General features: G+C 37.3%; 1 protein-coding gene across 1 annotated transcript; it reads left to right on the top strand.

Moving 5' to 3' along the window:
- The first annotated feature begins 1,575 nt into the window (after window positions 1-1,575).
- LOC106494938 (histone H4 transcription factor-like) lies at window positions 1,576-18,013 on the top strand. Its single transcript, XM_067289955.1, has 9 exons — window positions 1,576-1,726; window positions 2,846-3,069; window positions 7,011-7,122; window positions 10,994-11,146; window positions 12,042-12,119; window positions 14,767-14,887; window positions 15,890-16,028; window positions 16,853-16,968; window positions 17,614-18,013. Exons 1-9 carry the CDS (start codon window positions 1,576-1,578, stop codon window positions 18,011-18,013), a joined length of 1,494 nt encoding a protein of 497 aa, XP_067146056.1.
- The last annotated feature ends 339 nt before the right edge of the window (window positions 18,014-18,352 follow it).

The following is an 18,352-nucleotide window of genomic DNA, read 5'->3' on the forward strand; positions in this document are numbered from 1 at the left end:
AGGGCACAGAGACAGCAGAAGTGAGGGAGGAGGCACTGGGGTTCCTTGTCATTGAGGGGAGCAGGAATCCCAGCACAGTTTTACCTCTAGATTTTCTCCCTGCATGCTTCTTCATTGTGGATACTGACATAGGTCGATTAGAATAATTATAACTTGAAATATTTTTTTTCCAGTAATATTAACACAGTATTTGGAATAACTTTAATAAACTACTTGGCAGTGAGTTATATGTGGCATAACTGGTACTCTTCATACTTTGCAACATGCCCTTAAGGATGCCTGCGTTTCTTGCTTCAGGTCAATAAAAAGGGACTTGGTGAAATAAAGCAGTTAGTTACAGCAGTTCAGATTGAACTCTTACAATGTGAGGAAAGTACCACTTGCAATATAAGATGACCAGTTCTTTTAAAAGCTTTCTGGTAATTAACCTGTTTGGTGAGAGAATACATCCTAGTTAGTATTTTTGCTAAGTACAAAAGTTTTGCCAATTGAGTTGCATGCTTTCCCATTTGCACGCTATTTTTGTAACCAGTATTATGTCAGTGCCTGACTTTTGTAATTAATAGAATCAGTAAGAGCACTAGTGCAGACACAGTCTTACTTTTATACTGATGCTTTAGGCTATTGGACAGAGTTTGTCTTCCAGATCTGTGTGTGTTGATGAGAAAAATAAGAACCTCCTCCCAGCTGCTTGCTACCATCCTCCTTGTACACTCTGCTGCTGATGGAGATCTGTCAGCTGATCCACTTGGAGACTGTTTAGGCTTTTAAAATGAATACAAATTACTGGCAATAATGCAAGTTAGGGAGTGGTAAGCAGTTGAACTGGCAGATCTTCGAAAGTAATAAGGCAGGAAAGAAGAGGAGGGTGGAAAACAACTGAGAACAGGCCAATAGTTTTTAAGGAAGTTTCCTACTCATGTATCTACCCGAAGCATGAAAAGGCAGTGGAACTCTTTCTCCTGGTTGTGCATTCCTGTTGCTACCCCTATATTAGTAAAAGTATGCATGGGATGAGTTGAACAGGGAACTGATTTAGCCGTTTGTTCATGTGTCCTCCTCTGCCTCCAGCTTGCAACTTTGTTAGTTTTCTCATTGGTTTAGTGCTTGACCATACAAATTCCAGTGCTGGATCTTGAGAAGAACAAGAATATATGGCAGGGGAGAATGGAACCAGCCCTGTTCAGTGGGAGCCCACACTAATGTCAGGTTAAAAATTGTGGCATTGCACTCTTGGTAATGATGCTTTGGTTTTCCATGTGGAAAGAGGTTTTACAGTACTGCCGTAGGTTTAAATTATAATAAATGCACCCTCAGCAGGTGTTTGGGGTGGTGATCATAGAACTCATCATGCAGTTGTAATGAAAATGTTGCAATGTATGGGTTCTGGCAAGGTGGAAAAGTTTGCAAAATAGGGACTTAGATTCTAAAAAAAAGTAGTGATTAAAAAAAAGTTAATGTAATTTAGGAGCCTGTGATCTTAACTGCTGTGTTTTGGGTTTTTTTTTAAAAAGGAAATTACAGAAATCTAATATGATAACTAAAACTTCTCTGTACTTCTAAAGATTTTAGGCAATGGCCCCTGGAAGCAAATTTAAGAACTCTGAATTGATATTACCATGTGAATGGGAAGAATGCTTCTTTATAGGAAAATGCATGGAGGAATTTTATAATCACATTGCGGAACACTTGAAAGACTATCTACAGCATCCCCTGGAAAAAGCAGGTCATTTATGTCTCATATGTCACACAGATTATATTGCAGTTTTGAAGACTACTTCCTAAGCTAGGATATAATACTGACTTCAGTTCTGCCTGCACTGCAGACCTTCATAGCTTTTTCCAGGCCCACATGCATGAAGCCCTCAGACAATGGCTTATATTTGCTTTTTGCTTTGCATCTGATTGTCCTTGATTTTTGTTTCTGTTGATAGGTATTACTAAAATAGAGACTACAGAGGTGGTGTCATGAGAACTTTTACTGAGAATTTTTTTATAAGATTAGGGTCTAAGTATGTGTACTTTTCTAAGACAGATTTTAGAAAATTATTTTTGAAAGGCAGAGTTCTTCCTTTCAAGGAATTGATCAGGTGCTTAAGGATTTTAAGTTTAAAGTAGCAGTTGTAGGAATCTTTACAGAGAAACAGAAACTTTTACTGTTTGTGCAGTAACTGCCCTACTTGCATACATACACTGAATGCTTGATGGCTGGTGTTATATTTTGCATCTAATAGGATTAAATGTACTTAAAAGGAAAACAAAAAAAATCCTATTCTGCAGAAAATTATAGGCAGTCTCTGTGGATGTAATAGCAATAATATACTGGTCTTTTTAATATAGCTCTTTTGGCTGTTGTGTATCCTGCTCTTTATTTTTAACACTGTAATCAAGTGTAATTACAGGTGTAGACATTTTAATTATAGGTGAATGAGTTTTAATTAAAGTTGAAAAAAATAGAATTGGACCAACATTAACAATGTCTCCATGACCTAACCTGAAGAGTGTCATAGTGTAAACCTAAGAAAAATATTAATTTTTACCAATTTTTCCTGTTGAATCTATGAATTGTCTTTCTGCAAAAAGTTGTGTTTTAAGCTGTTAAGTACTCTAGTATTGCTACAGTTTTGAAAAAATGGAAAATCTGTTTGCCATTGAGATTTGCAAGCTTTATCTACTGCATTATCAGTAGGTAGCAATTATCAGCTTCTCTGCTAGGGTTACTTACAGATCATGAGGTTATGACAAATGTAAGTACTAATTAGCTATTGGTAGTCTCACTGTTGTAGCGCACAATTCCAGATTTCATGCAGCGTTCTGCAAAATGTTCTTTCTTTCTTTTGTTTAGAGCAGTACCAGTGTTGGTGGAGAAGTTGTGAATTTTTGGCAAAAGATCCCCGAGAGCTGATAACGCATGCCAATTTTCACAGTTACCACACCAAACTGAAATTCATAGGCTCTCAGTTACGGGCATTGCACCACAATTTGCCAGCATGTTTGCAGAACAACCATAGCCAGCATCAGTTACCAAGGACCTCAGACGAGTTTGTTTGCCACTGGGAGAATTGTGATGTAAGTGAAATATGTTGAGATATTAATAGCTTGGTTTTTTTTTTTTTCTTTTCCTAACTTTACCTTAGTATTCCTTGGATTTGGCATCAGGAAATAGAGAAGTTTCACTACTGGGAAATTTTGCTCAAACTTACCTCTAAATAGTGTTTCCCACTATCTTCATAGCTGATATATCTTAATCATTATGGTAGCATTCACCAAATGTAAACAACATATTTGCATAACATCTGGGACCTCAAATTCAAGTTTTCTTTCTCTTTGTGGTGACTACAGTGATCTTTTCCACAAAGATAAAACTTTTCTTGTATTTTAACAGCATGCTTGCAAACTTGGTAGTTAATAGAGAAGGTCCAAAGAGGTTTATTATTTATTCAAAGAAAGCTGACAGAATATGTTATGTTTCCCTGGCCAGTTGGAAATGGGGCGTTTTTGTTTGTTTTCTGGCACAGGGTGATATCGGATATTTGCAATAAGCCATTCATCTTTAAGTCTCATGTTCAAATATGGCCAAGATTGGTTTCAAATGGTTTGTATCCTGACCACTTTTTGGTGCCCTGTACTAAATAAAATGATTATCCATTCAGTTTCAGCACTGCTATTTCTATATCAAATGAGCACAGATGATTAGCAATTGCTATGTTTTTGTCTATGTTAGCACTGACTATATAAATTTCTTTCTACTTATTAGAGATGTTCTTTCCTGGTCAAAGTGGGGTCATATTGATATGACATTATAGGGGAATGCTTTCTCTGTCAGAAATTCTGCTCTTTTTTATGGCCAGAGAGTATTATCTTTGCATCCACAGGACTAATACCTTGCTGGTGGCATTTTCATATCATCTCCTTTTGTTTAACTATCGAAGAAGATAGATTTCAGATAATCTTCCTCGCTACTTCTTTCTCTAAAATGAGAGACATTGTTGCCTTTACCCCTGTCTGGTTTACATTATTTTTTTTTCATGTGTTATATGTGTTTTCGGTTTCATTTGAGTTAAATGATAAAACTGAAAACAAAATAAAGTGATACTCTAGAAAGGATCCAACTGAAACAAAAGTTGTACTGTGGAAATCAGAAAAACAGTAAAATTCAAACATTTTGCACACCTCATATGGGCAAATCTGATGTAGTTTTAATAACACTGAACTATGAATTAAAAGTTTTACTTGTTTTGAAAAAGCAATGTTTATGAAAGGCCTTTCATCCTTTTTCCTTCTGTCTCTCCAGGCCTTTCAAAGATACATGGGTTATCATTCCTAAATCCTATATTTCTTTTATGACTTTTTCATATCAAAGGTGTGGTAAAATTAATTTATGACATCGACCATGCTAGTTGAGGTTGTAAACAAATACTTACAAGGTTGAAAATATTTCCATGCCAGGGAATGTCAGATTGGTGGAGCTTCACATAGGTATCCCTCATGTATATCCCATTGTCAAACTGGAATCTGTGTAATGTTTGAATAAATACACTGAAATGATGGAGTGAAATTCTTTTTGTTCTCTGATGGTGGTAACAGCCTATGTTTTGCTAACCTTCCCCTTGCTAGATCTAAAGTTATTTCCAGTTTTCTCTTAATGTTTCAGTTTGCAGTTTGTTTATGCTACAGCATACATAAAGGTGAGTACCTCCTAATCTGTATGTTATTTCTGGACAGAATATATCTCTTTTGTCTGTTTTGGCTGTGAATTTAAAATATCTATACTCATAATGCTATGATATCTCTCCTTTTTTTTTCTCTAAGTGAAATAAGAAATTACCTAAAAATCTGAGATTGATGTTTATAGGGAAAGGTGATAGCTGCTGTTGACTCAATCTGTCAGAAACTCTTATTTCTGTAAATGGAGGCTTTTATTCACTGTGGGATTAAGTATGGATGCTCCCCATTCTCTTCTTTTTAAAGCTAAAAGCCCAAGCATGTAATACAGAGCATTATTTAACATTTGTCAGTCACACTACATAAACAATCCATAACTTATGAGATTTTGATTATGTCTTATAGCTTACGGAGGTCATCTTTCTTATAGTAATTATTTTTTAATTTATTAATGCTTTTTAATATATACTGAACAACCCTGACTTGCATATTGCTATGTTGAGCAATTTATTTAAAACACAAAGAAGTTAATATTCAAAACCTTCCAAAATTTGATTTAGCTTGGTCTGACAGTGAACGCAGTCTTTTCAAAAACATGCTTAAAAGAGGAAAAATCTTTACATTAATTTATTTCATGTTCCACTTTTCATTTACGTAAATGGGCAGTTTTGGCTGATGGAATACTTTACTCTGTAGCATTTTGCTAAATCTTTTTATACGTGTTTTTTCAAGTTCAAACTATGTTGTGAATTTTATTAATTAAAAGAATGTTTCCCAACTCAGTAGGCAGGCTAGACTAGACCCAGAAGGTGGGGTAGGGCACAGTGAAAGAAAAGAACTTTGAGGGCAGGGAAAACTGCTTACCTTTCCCACCCTCCTGCAAATATGTTCCCACAGTTATGAATATAATTCTCTTTGAAAATCACCTATACTGCCCTGCCGACTTTTGTGGTGCTTTCTACTGTGTCAGATTTCGTCTCTCCAAAGGTAAGGTTACTGACTCAGGCAACAGCCCCAAATCTTCTCTGCTATTTATGTATAAAGAAATATTCAAGAAATTTAAGGCAAAACACTTAAAGAGATGGTGGTCTTTAATTAAAGTGTGTTTAACCCCCATATGCTTACTCTCATTAAGGAGTGAAGAGGCTTTCGGTCACTGTCTGGCTCAATACCTTTAGCTGATTCACGTTAATATGCCTGTATGTTTTCATATACACAAGACCTTGGATTTCTCAGATCATGTTTCAAGCCCTTCAGAGGAAATAAGGGCTTGTCTTCCCCAGGGAGCTATTGTGAAATACACTGGAATATGATTTTAAAATGCAGCAGTTTGTATTAGCTCCTCATGCAAATGCTCTGTTCTGCACAAAGAGTGCCTTTTAACAGTTTAGCTTAATTCATTCTCCAAGTATACTAGGATTTGGATGATTAAACACAGACAATACTAAAGAAATACTTTTTTCACTTAAATTTCCTTACCAAAAAAAAAAGTTCAAATTTGAATCAGCTGTACATTATCTGCAATGGCAGTATTAGCTTCAGGAGCTGCATTTGTTTCCACTTTCCCCTCTCTGGTGTTTTGGTGCTCTTTAAAGCCAGATCAATTCCCTGACTCAGTTCACTGTGTAGCCTTACAAATAATTGTGCTGGTGCAGCAGAGGGGGTGGTATACTGACATAAGGGGCTAAATTATTGGGAAGTGAGAGGAATACTTTAAATTGCCACTGATGACAGTCTGCAGATGAGTGACATCGTCAGTTGCTGGGAGAAGATGCCATATGCTGTCTGCTTTCGCTCTGCAGGTGTGGATTTTTGTGGAGTGAAGAAGCTAATTAAGGTTTAGTCCCTCTTGTCACAATACTGACTGGTGGAACGTTGTGTCCATGACACAAAATTCAATCTAATCATTGTGCAGCCTTCCCATTTCTATTGGAATTATCTGTGCTGCCCTCATAGACTTCTGGGTGAACAGAAGCAGGTACAAATGAAGGAAGGAGAGAAGGTAAAAATATGTGAAAGCAATAAATCAAAAGAAATACATTAAGAGACATACTTCCCCTGTCCCAAAGAATGGGTAGCATTCACTGGATTGGTCTAGACAAACTTCTAAACTACTAGATGGTGAGTCTAAATTCAGGACCGGGTTTGTGTAGTAGCGACTGCGGAAGGTTCCATATATTTGTAATGGATGTAATTTTCTTGTGTTGGGGTCAGTTAATTAAATGTTACTGCAATATTCACTGGTGTTTGGTTTCTTAAAAACATTTCTTTTAATTCTCTGTTCCTGTCAGTTAACTTCCTGCCAAAACTATCTTGTTTTCCCCATACTTCTGTTTTGTTTTTAGGTTACCTTCAATAACCCAGAGTGGTTTTATCAACATGTTGCTATTCATGCCTATGCTACTGAGAAAGAAACTATTACAGATCAGAAGAAAGTTGTTTATTGTCACTGGAAAGGTAGTTCACATACTGAACTTCAATTTGAGAAAGTATTTCACTGCAGTGTTTCTCATAGAATTCACTTAGTGCTACACATTGCATAGGAGCATGTGAGATAACTTTCCCAGATGTTTTTCCATCTATCTTAAATACTTGCAGAAACATTTGTATTTTATAGGCTACATGCTTTAAGTATAATAATGCCTATCATTCGTGGGACTGAACCTCAACTACCAATTGGTCTAAATTGAGGAATGCCAGCAGTGAACAGGGTCAGGTTTCTTCGTAATTCTGCCTGTGAGTGACAGCCTAACATACCCATTCAGACAGACTTTTCATTTGTATTCTACCACTCAAGACCAGGGATGTTTCCCTCACAACCATTGGTGGTGAGCTTACTGTCTGCTTTCCCTCGTCTGTTCCCTTCATATTAAGTGTATCATACCTAGTGCCATCCTGGTTTCTCTCAGCTCTGTGGTGAGAAGGAGCATTTTTAATGCACTCTCTGACCAAGTTGCTAGCTACTTTGTGTGCTACGATTATTGTCACTGCTTCATCAAAGCTGATGTTCTGCCCTTGGCTCTGTTGTAGAAGCCACATTCCATTGGCAGTCTTTCATAGCAAATGCCTTTATTTTGACTAAGGGCTAAAGGATGGATTGCAATTTGATCTGCACATCAGTCAGTTTCAGATCTACAAAGTGTATGAACAAAACCTCTCAAGCAGAAAAGGCTTCTTGCAGAAAATAATTAAACAATTTGTTGGACTCTGGTCCTGGAAGAGATAAATTCTGTGCTCACTTTTAAATATGTCAGTTGGCTATGTCTTGTAATGTGTGTTGACAAAGTCCTGGTTTGATCTGAATTGTCTTTGTGATCCCCTCCAAGTGTGAGTCTTCTCAATTCATGGGTTAGAGTTACTTTTTGGGTTGGTTATTCACTGCAATAATGGCAGATTCCAGTCAGTGGATGCAAGGTGACATCATTTTGTTCCTTTGCCCTCTCCAGGTCAGGTGACAGACTTCTGAGGGTTTTTTTTGGCTGGGGAACTCACTGCAGTGGCCTGACAGCATTGAATCTGTAATCCTTAGATGAGCAAAAAATACACATCAGTGTGATCATAGCTTTAGAAAACATATAGACAACTAGGACAGCTGAAAGGACTCTAATGGTATAGCCTAAAGAACAGAATGGGGGAAAAGGAAATGTGGAAGAGGAATATGGTATGTCTTCAGATATATTTAACAAAAACCCTGCTGTTAGGAACAGGGAAATCATCTGTTCTCCATGTCTGTGCTGGAAAAGATAAGTAATGGGCTTAAGTTAGATATTATGAAAATCTTTTTAATGGGGTGTGTTAAAGTACTGTGCAGGTTGCCTGTGGAAACTCCAGAGTTTCTATCACAAGGGGACTGAGAAAACCTCTTTTAAGACCAAGGTGTAACTGATCCTGCTTCAGAGCAAAAGTATGGGTCCTGGGTGTTAAGGGGTCTATCTTACAATTCTGTGATCTTAACATTTAGAGTGGTATTACACATTTGAAAGCAGCATGCAGAATCATAATGTCCAGGCAGTGAAAGACAACTTTTTAGCCCCAACCCAAAACTTAAAAAGCAAGCACAGTCAAGCAAGATCTCATCCCCTCTGTGAGGAAGCAGTTGATGTGGAGCTGGAACAACAAACAAAGTGCACCAGTCTGCAGTGTTTTTTCCAGGGACCCTCAGTACACCAGCTAGTGGTCTGAGTTGGCTGGTTTGGGTTTGTGGGGGAACAGCAAGAATGGACTGTTCTGCAATGGAAGGCAAACAGGGAGCGAAGGGTGACAGTAAGTCAGGCAGGGGCAGGGATCTCACTGGCAGAGCACAGTCCCACAGTACCTGAACAAGAAGAGCGGAGCAGGTCTGGATGATGTTGACCAGGGTCAGCTACAGCCCAGTGATCACCAAGTCCACAGCAACAAGGCAGGTCTGAGGTCAAGTCAGAAGTCCAGTCAGCAAGTCAGGGTCAGGGTCAGCTGGGTGCAAGGCCCGGCACAGCATACCTACAGGGTAGGTAACTGCAGCTTCCGAGCCAGCGAGCACAGGGTGCATGAATGGAGGCCTCAGATGAAGCTTCTCACTGCTCTTCCTCACAGCTTCTGTTTTCACAGAAGTCTGATTTCAGGTTACACAGCTTCACCATATCAGAGTGGACATTGAGCACAGGCAGCTAAACCCCTACATGTGTGGGGCAGAAGAGATTGCAGAGGATTACAGAGAAAGATGGTTACAGGCTGGTCAGGGCAACTGGAGTCTGTTGGTATGCTCAGGGCTCTGACAGAGTTCACAAAACAAGACTGTAAGAAGAAGATTCAGTCTGATATACTGCATATCATGTTTTGAAACTGGATTGAGAGACAGAAACCTTTGTGTTGCACAAGAATTACTGGTCTTCCAGCTCCTGATCTAGATGGTTCAAGGTCTCTGTGGGACATAGTCCTTGTTCCATGGCCTCTCCTGATCAGAAGAATTCTGTACGCAGTTTAGATGAAGGAGACATTGATGATCCAGTTTCCTCCTCATAGGTGAGGTTTTAGGATTTTCTTTGTCTTCTGATGAGGAGTCTAGGGCTCTGTCCCTTTATTGTTAGTCTGGAGCTCAGGAATCCTTTCCAGGAAGTTTCCTATATTCTACCTGTTGGAGTAGATGTGAATGGTTATCAAGGTTATTGCAGTCCTGCTCTTTTACCAGAGAGAAAGTCCTGATGAATAGTAGAAAAGGAACTCATAATACATGTAGTTGGTCAAATGGACTAGGTGAATACTCTTTGCTGAATGAATTTAATATATTAATTTCTTAGACCTAAGAGAATCCAATGTGATTGATTCACTTGGCTAACATTTTCATGCATCATCCACAAAAGAATGTTTTGTCTTTTCCCACCTACTGTTCTTTGATTTGAATTTAGTCCTCCTGACTCTTAGGAGTCTCTAGTTGGGTCCTGGCTATTCACTTTTCCAGAAAGGTAGCTTTCTTCATAGCCATTATCTGTATTTGCTAAGTAGATGAGAGACTCATGGCTGCTCCCTCTTATGTGATAGGGTAGCATATTCCTTCAGATCTATCTGAAGTTTTCTCCTGAAAGTAGTTCTTGAGCTTCCTTTAAGCCAACACATTAACCTCCTAGGGATTTTCCCCTTATGTCTCACATGTCAGTAGCCAGAGCTTTCTTCTAGTGCTGTTAAGACTAGTTTGATATCTACAGGACCAGGCTGTTCCTGAGCTCAAGAGATCTGAGGACATGGCTATTTATTTGCAAAGATTTTTTGGTGGATAGCTGATTGCTTGTGGTTAACCAGCATGTAAATGTGTATGTGAAGACAGAAAACGTGAAGATAAAAAAAAGAGGTCAGTAAGCGGAGTTCTTCAAGATGTATAGTTGACATGTAATCTCTACCCCATCTTGTTCACCTGTTTCTCTAGAGACTATGAAGATTGCTGGAGTTCTGTAATGGGGAGGCAACAGAGATAGTGATGAATGCTATCTCAGTTCTACTATATGAACATATGCGTGGAGTTAAAAAAAAATGTGACATATGAGGATGGAAAGAACAGGAGCATGCCCTCTGCAGATTCAAAACTGGAAATTTTTCCTTTTCTGTAGGAGGGACACATGGCCAACATATCCTGAAGAATTCTAATTACTGACAAATAATCTTTGACTTTGTAATGGACATTTGTGGGATTAAATGCCACATAATGTTTGTAATAGTGATAAATTGTTTTTTTTTTCCCTAGAAAATGCTTAACTCTGGGTTTCTAAAAATATAACAGTAAGCCATAAGTATGTACTAGCCTTTTCTATATCTACTGAAGAAAAAGTAAAGTACTCATGTGCAGCTTTTCGTTTAGACTGTTCCGGAGTATTTAAAGGAAAGCACAAGCTATGGGATCATTTAAGAACCCACACACAAGAAAGAGTTGTGGCCTGTCCAACTTGTGGAAGAATGTTCTCCAATAACACTAAATTTTTTGATCATGCAAAGAGACAAGTTTCAGAAGATAGTAAGTGGATATGCTTTTATTTCTTTTTATATTTCTTTTAAGAGATTTTCATTGAAGGTAGCTTATGATAGCGTGCACATGTACATTTAATAAGTATTTCTATTTTTCATATAAGTCAATTGCTTGACAACAGTGTTGACTCTAGGAAAGCAGTTGTTTTCATAAATCATGGAAGTTCTCTTGACTTGGCTGTTCTGTGAATTAGTGTAATGAGCGAAAGCAAAAGAACACTCTTAGATCTGTGTTTCAGAGGAGAAGCTATTCAACGGGCAGCTGTGGCATCGCACTGCCTCTCTTCCCTCTGTGCACAGCATGGCATTCCACTGACATGGTGAAACTGCCTATGAATGGGAGAGGCTGTTGATTGTTGAAGAGAGAACTTTCACTAGAACTAGGTTTGAATTACAAAATCTCTGCAAGTTATCCCAATGATCATTTAACTACTTTCAGAGCAAAGTATTTTCTTCATCAGAACACTCCCTATCTCAACAGACTGTATATTGGCGTACTTTCCTGTATGCTAAAGAGGAAGGGAGAGGTGGTTGTTTTTTCTGTTTTTAAATGCTTGAAATATGTTTAGGAATTGTGGAAGTTTTGGTGATGGGAAATATGTACATTCTAGGTAACTGATATATAAGAGCTCAAATTTCAAACTGTTAGTGTTTTTGAACAGATTGTTATCCTGTTGAGAATAAAATTAAATTACTGATAAAGAATCCTTTTCATTGAGCCTAAACTAAATTTTCTTCTTAAGTGAATTGGTCATGGAAAGAATACTCAAACTGTCTCAGTGTTGTGTTAGTTTATTCACCAAATCGGCAGCTATAGGTAATTAATTAATATACCTTTAATTAATTATTTGAATTGTCACTAAATATTCTCTATTTAAATTCAGAACAAATATTGGCTTGCCAGAACTGTGACAAGCACTTTGCCAATGAAAGGCTGCTACGAGATCACATGAGGGGACATGGTAAGTTAGAGCTTTTTAAAATAAAATATACTTTTCTCTAAGTCATCCTGAATAGAACAGGTTTTGATAGACTGCGGAGTTAATAAGGTGTGTTTATATCAGCTGAGAAATTAATATACAGAACAAGAGGAACTGGGTTACAGCTGCAGGAAAGCAGAAGTTTCATTGCCAGTCTGTCTAAAGCATGGGACTTCTTCACGCCTTCTGATGAAAATGTTTAAGGGGCTTTTCTATGTGGGCTTTTCTACTTCCCATGTTGATGCTTATTCTTCATTTGAATCCATGTTTACTTGCTCTCACGACTAGGGGCATGGTTAAAGCCAAAGCTATGTTTTAACTTGGGGTGCAACTTTGCTCACTTTGCAGTACCTAGTCAGCCTCATTCAAACGCTGTAGTCCTTCACTGACCTAACCGCAGTCTCCCTGAGATCCCCAAATTATTCCCACAAGTTATACTACAACAGCTGTGACTTGCTGGGAAAGAATCCTAAAGCATCGGAGCACAAGGAAACATGTGATACTGCTCTTAGATGTACAGGAAATGCAGAAGCTGTGAGGTGGATGTGACTTTGCCTTGGGAATAGGGATATTTGAGCCATGTAGCCAGACCTGGGTGCCAGTCATTTGGGCTGTGTAAACATAGAGGTAGCTTTGTACAGACTCACTCAATCAGGGCAGAATCTACTTTTTAGTTATATTCTTGAAGAAAACCTGATTTTCACTGTTTGCAAATCAATACCTTGATGGTTAACAACTATGTATTTGTTTTGGTATTTACTGTGAGCCACTGGTGCAGACTATGTTCATATGTAAACGGTTTTATAGTTGACATGGATCTGACTACTTTAACTTTTTTATTTTTATTAGAAAACTAGAAATTTTTGTTTTTTGTTTACTAGATTAGTTTTCTTCCTTGATGTCAAGATGGTTTCAGATAGAAGTTGGAATCTGTTAAGGGTTTTTTGTTTCTATTAGCTAATGAAGCCATTTAAATATGCTGATACTCTTAATTAAAGCATAACACACATTAAAATGAATCTGATATATTAAATAAAGGACATAGCAAACTGAACTATTTGTTTCTGGTCACTCTCGCTGCCCCTAAGCCTTTGTCATAGGTGGACTGTGCAATGTGCCCTGCTGTCGTGGTCCCCTGATAATTCAGACCATGTGTTCTGTCTGCATAGCCAGAGAAAATCAGATAGTGGATGGACCTAGGAACAAGGATGATGTGAACCAATGTCATGTCCCAGTAAGCCACAGGGAAACAGCTGAATGTGAAATTGGCTGAGAAATCTGGGAACTATTCCTAGGTCCAGCTGTTTAGGCATAATTTAAATCCTTTAAGATATTATATCCTGTTACTTACCCAGTTCATGATTCAACATTCTTTAAAAATGTTGGCAGCACGCTTGTCTGTTAGTGCAGTCACTTTCAGATTCTTACCCCAGCATACTTCAAATAGCTTTCTGGTGTAGATAAATATTGAAATTTTCTTTTAAAGAGGTTGCCTACACAGAAGAAATTATTCTGAAATAAGCTGTGATATGAATGCAAAGTGCTGTAGGTATTCTGAAATCATTCCCCACCTGGGCACATTTACATGTCAGAAAAACAAAGTGAACAGTTTGTTACTACCATTTCAAGCAACTGTTGAACTACACCAGTGCAGTTTTGCAGATTAAGTTATTCCAGACTAGCTTCCCACATGAAGCTATTTATTTCAGGGGAAAATAATGTTTTTCCTGATTTAAGATAACCTGTGAGGAAAAGTATCTATACAGGAAGCAATTCCAGAATAGTTACAGCACATTATATTTACTTCTTTTTTTGAGAAAACATGAGCACTTCAACTGCAGGTTTTTCACTGGCCACCTGTAAAGCACTGGGCAGATGATGAAATAACGTGTTGTTTCAAAGTCCTATATATATAACAGATTTTGTCTGCATCCTCAACTTTTTTTATTGAGACTCTTCCCATTGCACTCATCATATGTAGCAAAGCAAGCATTTCTTCGGCTTAAAAGGTTACAGTCCTGCCTGCCAATTTGCTAGAGGTTCTCCCCAGCTCCAGAGTCAGCAGAGCAAACCTGCATCTCTGCCTCAGCCATTGCAGTTCATAGTCTGGCAGCTTAGCAAGCACTTACCACTATTATGCTTTAAGCAAATATACCCAAGTGTGAAATGGGGAGGTGGAGCGCAGACACTTATTCCTCCTGCAACCTGTTTAGAGTGGTAATATCTTAAACACTAGAAGCAGATTTGCCAGTGCTTGCCTGTCAGAAGGCCTCCAGACAACATCCACCTTTTAGGAATCCTCCCAAAGTGCCAAGAGCAGGAAGATAATCATCCTTTTTATTAGAGCCTAGAGAGTGAAACATGATCCTCTACATCTTTTTCCCTTACCTTTCATATTTGGAAAGTAGTTTGAAACATTTTAAGATTGACCACTATTTGACTACCATCTTTGTTATGTCTCCATTCCATTTTTAGCTCCTCTTTTTATCTGTATGTTTCAGTCCCAAATGTATTACAATCTGTGAATTTTAATACGAGTTTTCAATAAATGTTCCTGTCATATGCCATAGCAGACTGAATGTCTTGGTGAAGCTGTGAGACAGAATTGAAAGCATCTTTCTTTCTACAGTTAACCATGTTACATGTCCACTTTGTGATATGGTATGCACAAGTGTCTCCTCACTGAACGCACACATCAGATTCCGACACTGTGATGAACGTCCTTTCTGTTGTCATCTCTGTGATAGCGGGTAAGAAGATTTGAGGCTTGTAGCTAAATAAGCAGAACTGTAAAACTGAGTTAGTGTTTTATATAGGTGTTAGTAAAGATAAGAAAAGTTTTCAACCACTAAAACTCTTCAATGAAGAAATCTAATAGATCGATGCCTTCATCTGTTGAAACATAGCTCATGAACTTCTGGTACAAATAGGACTGATGTGTTAAAAGGTAAATTTTCTCAGCAAGACTATGTGTACTATCAAATGGTCATCATGACAAGTTGAGATGTGTAACAATAGTGTCTTAAACTGTGGGTTTTGCCATTCTAAATGATTGCTGGCTGTTTCCTGGGAGAGTCACAATCTTCTCCGTTGAGCGATTCTCCTGTCAGAGGCTCACTATACCTTTTGCTGTCTTGTTCTGTGATTTTTTTCATGGTGGTTTCTTTTCTGCTTTCATCATATGAATGTTGTGTTAACAGCAGTGAAATAGAAAAAAAGCAGGGTTGTGATGCGATAGACTAAGTTGCATATATAAACATTGACAGAATTATGTATGACTTCAGCAGAGAAGATGAAATGTGTGCTGGAAGTGGGATAAAGTGAACAAATGTGTAAGTACATTTGTGTTTATATTGTGGGTGGACAGAAGGAAATAATCTGAATTTGTAGACCAGAGAGGATGAAGTGACTGTTCAGCTCATGGACAAGAATTTTCTCTGTGTGACCGGAGAAGAAACAATGATGCTTTGCAACATGGCTGGGAAAAAATTACCTAGATTTGGACATGGTATGGATGTGTGAGAAGAAAGAGGGAATGGAAAACGAAACTCGGAGCACATCAAAGAGATGTCTGTATTATCCCCTTTTCACAGGTGGAAAAACTGAGGTAGAGAAGAGAAATGATTTACACATGTTGTGCTTTCACTTGTCATTGTCAGAGCCAAAAATTAGTACCTCCCAGTCCTAAACATTAACCACAAAACTACTCCTCTGTACTATTATATCTGTTATTTGTTTTACCTTGTTTTTAGTTTTAAGAACGCTTATGATCTGCATAAACATGTTGAAACACACAATGATTCAGATGCCTACAGCTGTGATGTTGAAGGATGTGGTTTTACTTCACGGACTTTACAAACTCTGAGGCGGCATTACAAGAGAGCACATGCGGTAGGTATATTAAATAGAAGAATAAAATATATTGCTATAAATGAGACTGAAGTTTCAAATTTATGTGTGTTTAGTTTCATGTGAATGCATGAAATATGCCATTTAGTCTCAAATCAGGTATTTATTTGTACGTATTTTTAGGACTCTTGCAAGTCTTATGCAAATACTTGACTCATGCTTACCAATAGATTTTGAGTGCTTACCATAGGTGCATGCAGTTGCATACTCAGTCTTGAATTCTGGCCAAGCCCTTTTTTTTTCTTTAAATTAACATGTTAATCCTAATCTGCAAAATCAAAATATTTCAGGGATTAAAATCCAATGTCACCTTTCTCCTTACATTGGTACTCCACCCTTAGAACTAATATTTTACATTAAACCAGAGAAACTGCAAAAGGTGTAAAGCATACCATGCTTTTAGTCAGGCAAGTCTTTGGCCACAGCATTAAAATACATTTTTGGCTGCTATAGTTTGTGCACGTTTGTTGCCTGTTTTTTCAACTTTCTGAGTTACAATCACCGCTGTATTATAAGCCGAGTATCTTTTAGTGGAAGCTATGTATCACACTGTTATCGAAGACATCTGCAGTACTCAAGGCTGTGCAGAGAATTTCCACGTTCACTGGCATTCCTTAAAACTTTTCCTAAAACCCACCAAATTTTAAACTCTTTAGGAAATTAACTTCAAAAAGGTTTTCAGCTAGTTAGTGTGTTTTCCGCCTTTTCAATGAAGGATTTTTTTTTTATCATATATATATATATATATATATATATATATATATATGTACTAGCCTTAAATGACTTTAATACCATTTCTTTACAAGAGTGATGGTATTCTGAAATATAAATGCCACATCTGTCAGAAATGTTTTTCCTGGAGTTATACATTGACCCTACATCTTCGAAAAGAACATAAACTCAGCTGTCGTTCTCGTTTCAGGTATGTTAGCAGTAGATTCTTGTTCAAATCATAAAGTAAAATTGTCTTTTCTTCTAGATTTTGTTTAAGAGGATCCAAATATTTAATTAAATGCTGTCTTTAGTTTGGTCCATCTTTAAATGTTCTGAGCATAAAACAAACTACTTTTAACGTTTCACTATAGTGACAGAAAGCCTAATGTAAAGTTGGCTAACCCAAGAAAAAAATTTTTTGCTTTTATAACTTTTGCCACTGGGAAATTCTCTTAACCTGTTTTTTTGAAAGAAATTTGTTGATGCTGTAAGTTGTCTCTACTTAGGAGACAAGCTTTACATATCAACAGCTTTTGTAGTATAAACAAATCCCACTCTCCATTTTGGGATAAAGAAATCTGACTAATAAAATATAATTATGAATAGATATCTCTTCTTTTCTGTTCAGTGATGTATATTTGATTAAAAACTACTCATTGAAACTCTATTGCAGTTGTGTCTTCGCATAGTGTGTCTTTTGTTTGATTGCCACCTAATACATAGCAATCTGATTCAGCATTTAATTGTCGACATTTCCAGTTTCTGCAATCTAATTAGATGTTATTCTTATTTTCTGCTGTAAAAGCTCCATTTTTAACCTGTGTTTTCAGTATTTTCAATTTTATTCCCTTAGATATAAAGAAGATGATGAGGGGTATGTGAGACTGAATGTAGCAGTATGTAACGCTGTTATGGGTTTAGGTCAGGCTCTTAATAACAAGATGGTAATAAAGAAGTCTTCGGTAAGGCAAAATAGTTTTGCAAGAGAAAGAGGGGACTCTTGCAAAAAAAACACTTCAACTGTAGAAGTACATTTCACACAACTTCAGCCATGGTCTCAAGCTACTGGAGAAGATGTTCAGGTAGAAACAGAGACTTCTATAGAGGAACCTGTGTACTCTGAACTTCAAACTGCTCTACAGCTATCTGAAAACTCTTCTACTTCCCCTAACGGTGATGAGGCAACACCACTGAATGCAAATGAAAAACTAGTAGAAATTGAACTGGGCTTGGGAATTCAGATAGCTTTTTAGAAACCAGCCTTTTTGTGGATTTTACTATGAAAAGCATACTCTTCAGAAGAGGTAGACATTTTTTAAACAAAATATATAAAAGGAGTCTGCACTGTTGTCAAAATATTGTATATAATACTGTGTGGTTTTTTGCTGCTTTCATGTTCAATTATTTTAATATGCTTAGAGAATATATGCAAGATGTGCCTAATATTATGCACATATATTACTTGCATTAATAGCCCTTTGGAAAAGAAAGTTTTAAATTTCATATATTCATAGAACATATATATGGATGTGTATATTTATTTATAAAACAAATATAGCCCTTGCGGAAAAGCATTGAGCCAATGCACTAGA

The sequence above is a fragment of the Apteryx mantelli genome, chromosome 1 (genome assembly GCF_036417845.1).
Source record: "Apteryx mantelli isolate bAptMan1 chromosome 1, bAptMan1.hap1, whole genome shotgun sequence".
Classification (NCBI taxonomy): Eukaryota; Metazoa; Chordata; class Aves; order Apterygiformes; family Apterygidae; genus Apteryx; species Apteryx mantelli.

What these genes read in the sequence shown, in the direction of transcription:
- LOC106494938 (XM_067289955.1), top strand. Translation starts at nt 1,576, where the DNA reads ATGGCCCCTGGAAGCAAATTTAAGAACTCTGAATTGATATTACCATGT. An exon ending in TGTTTATTGTCACTGGAAAG is followed by an intron (nt 7,123 to 10,993) that starts GTAGTTCACATA and finishes CTTTTCGTTTAG; the next exon opens with ACTGTTCCGGAGTATTTAAA. An exon ending in AGCTGTCGTTCTCGTTTCAG is followed by an intron (nt 16,969 to 17,613) that starts GTATGTTAGCAG and finishes TTATTCCCTTAG; the next exon opens with ATATAAAGAAGATGATGAGG.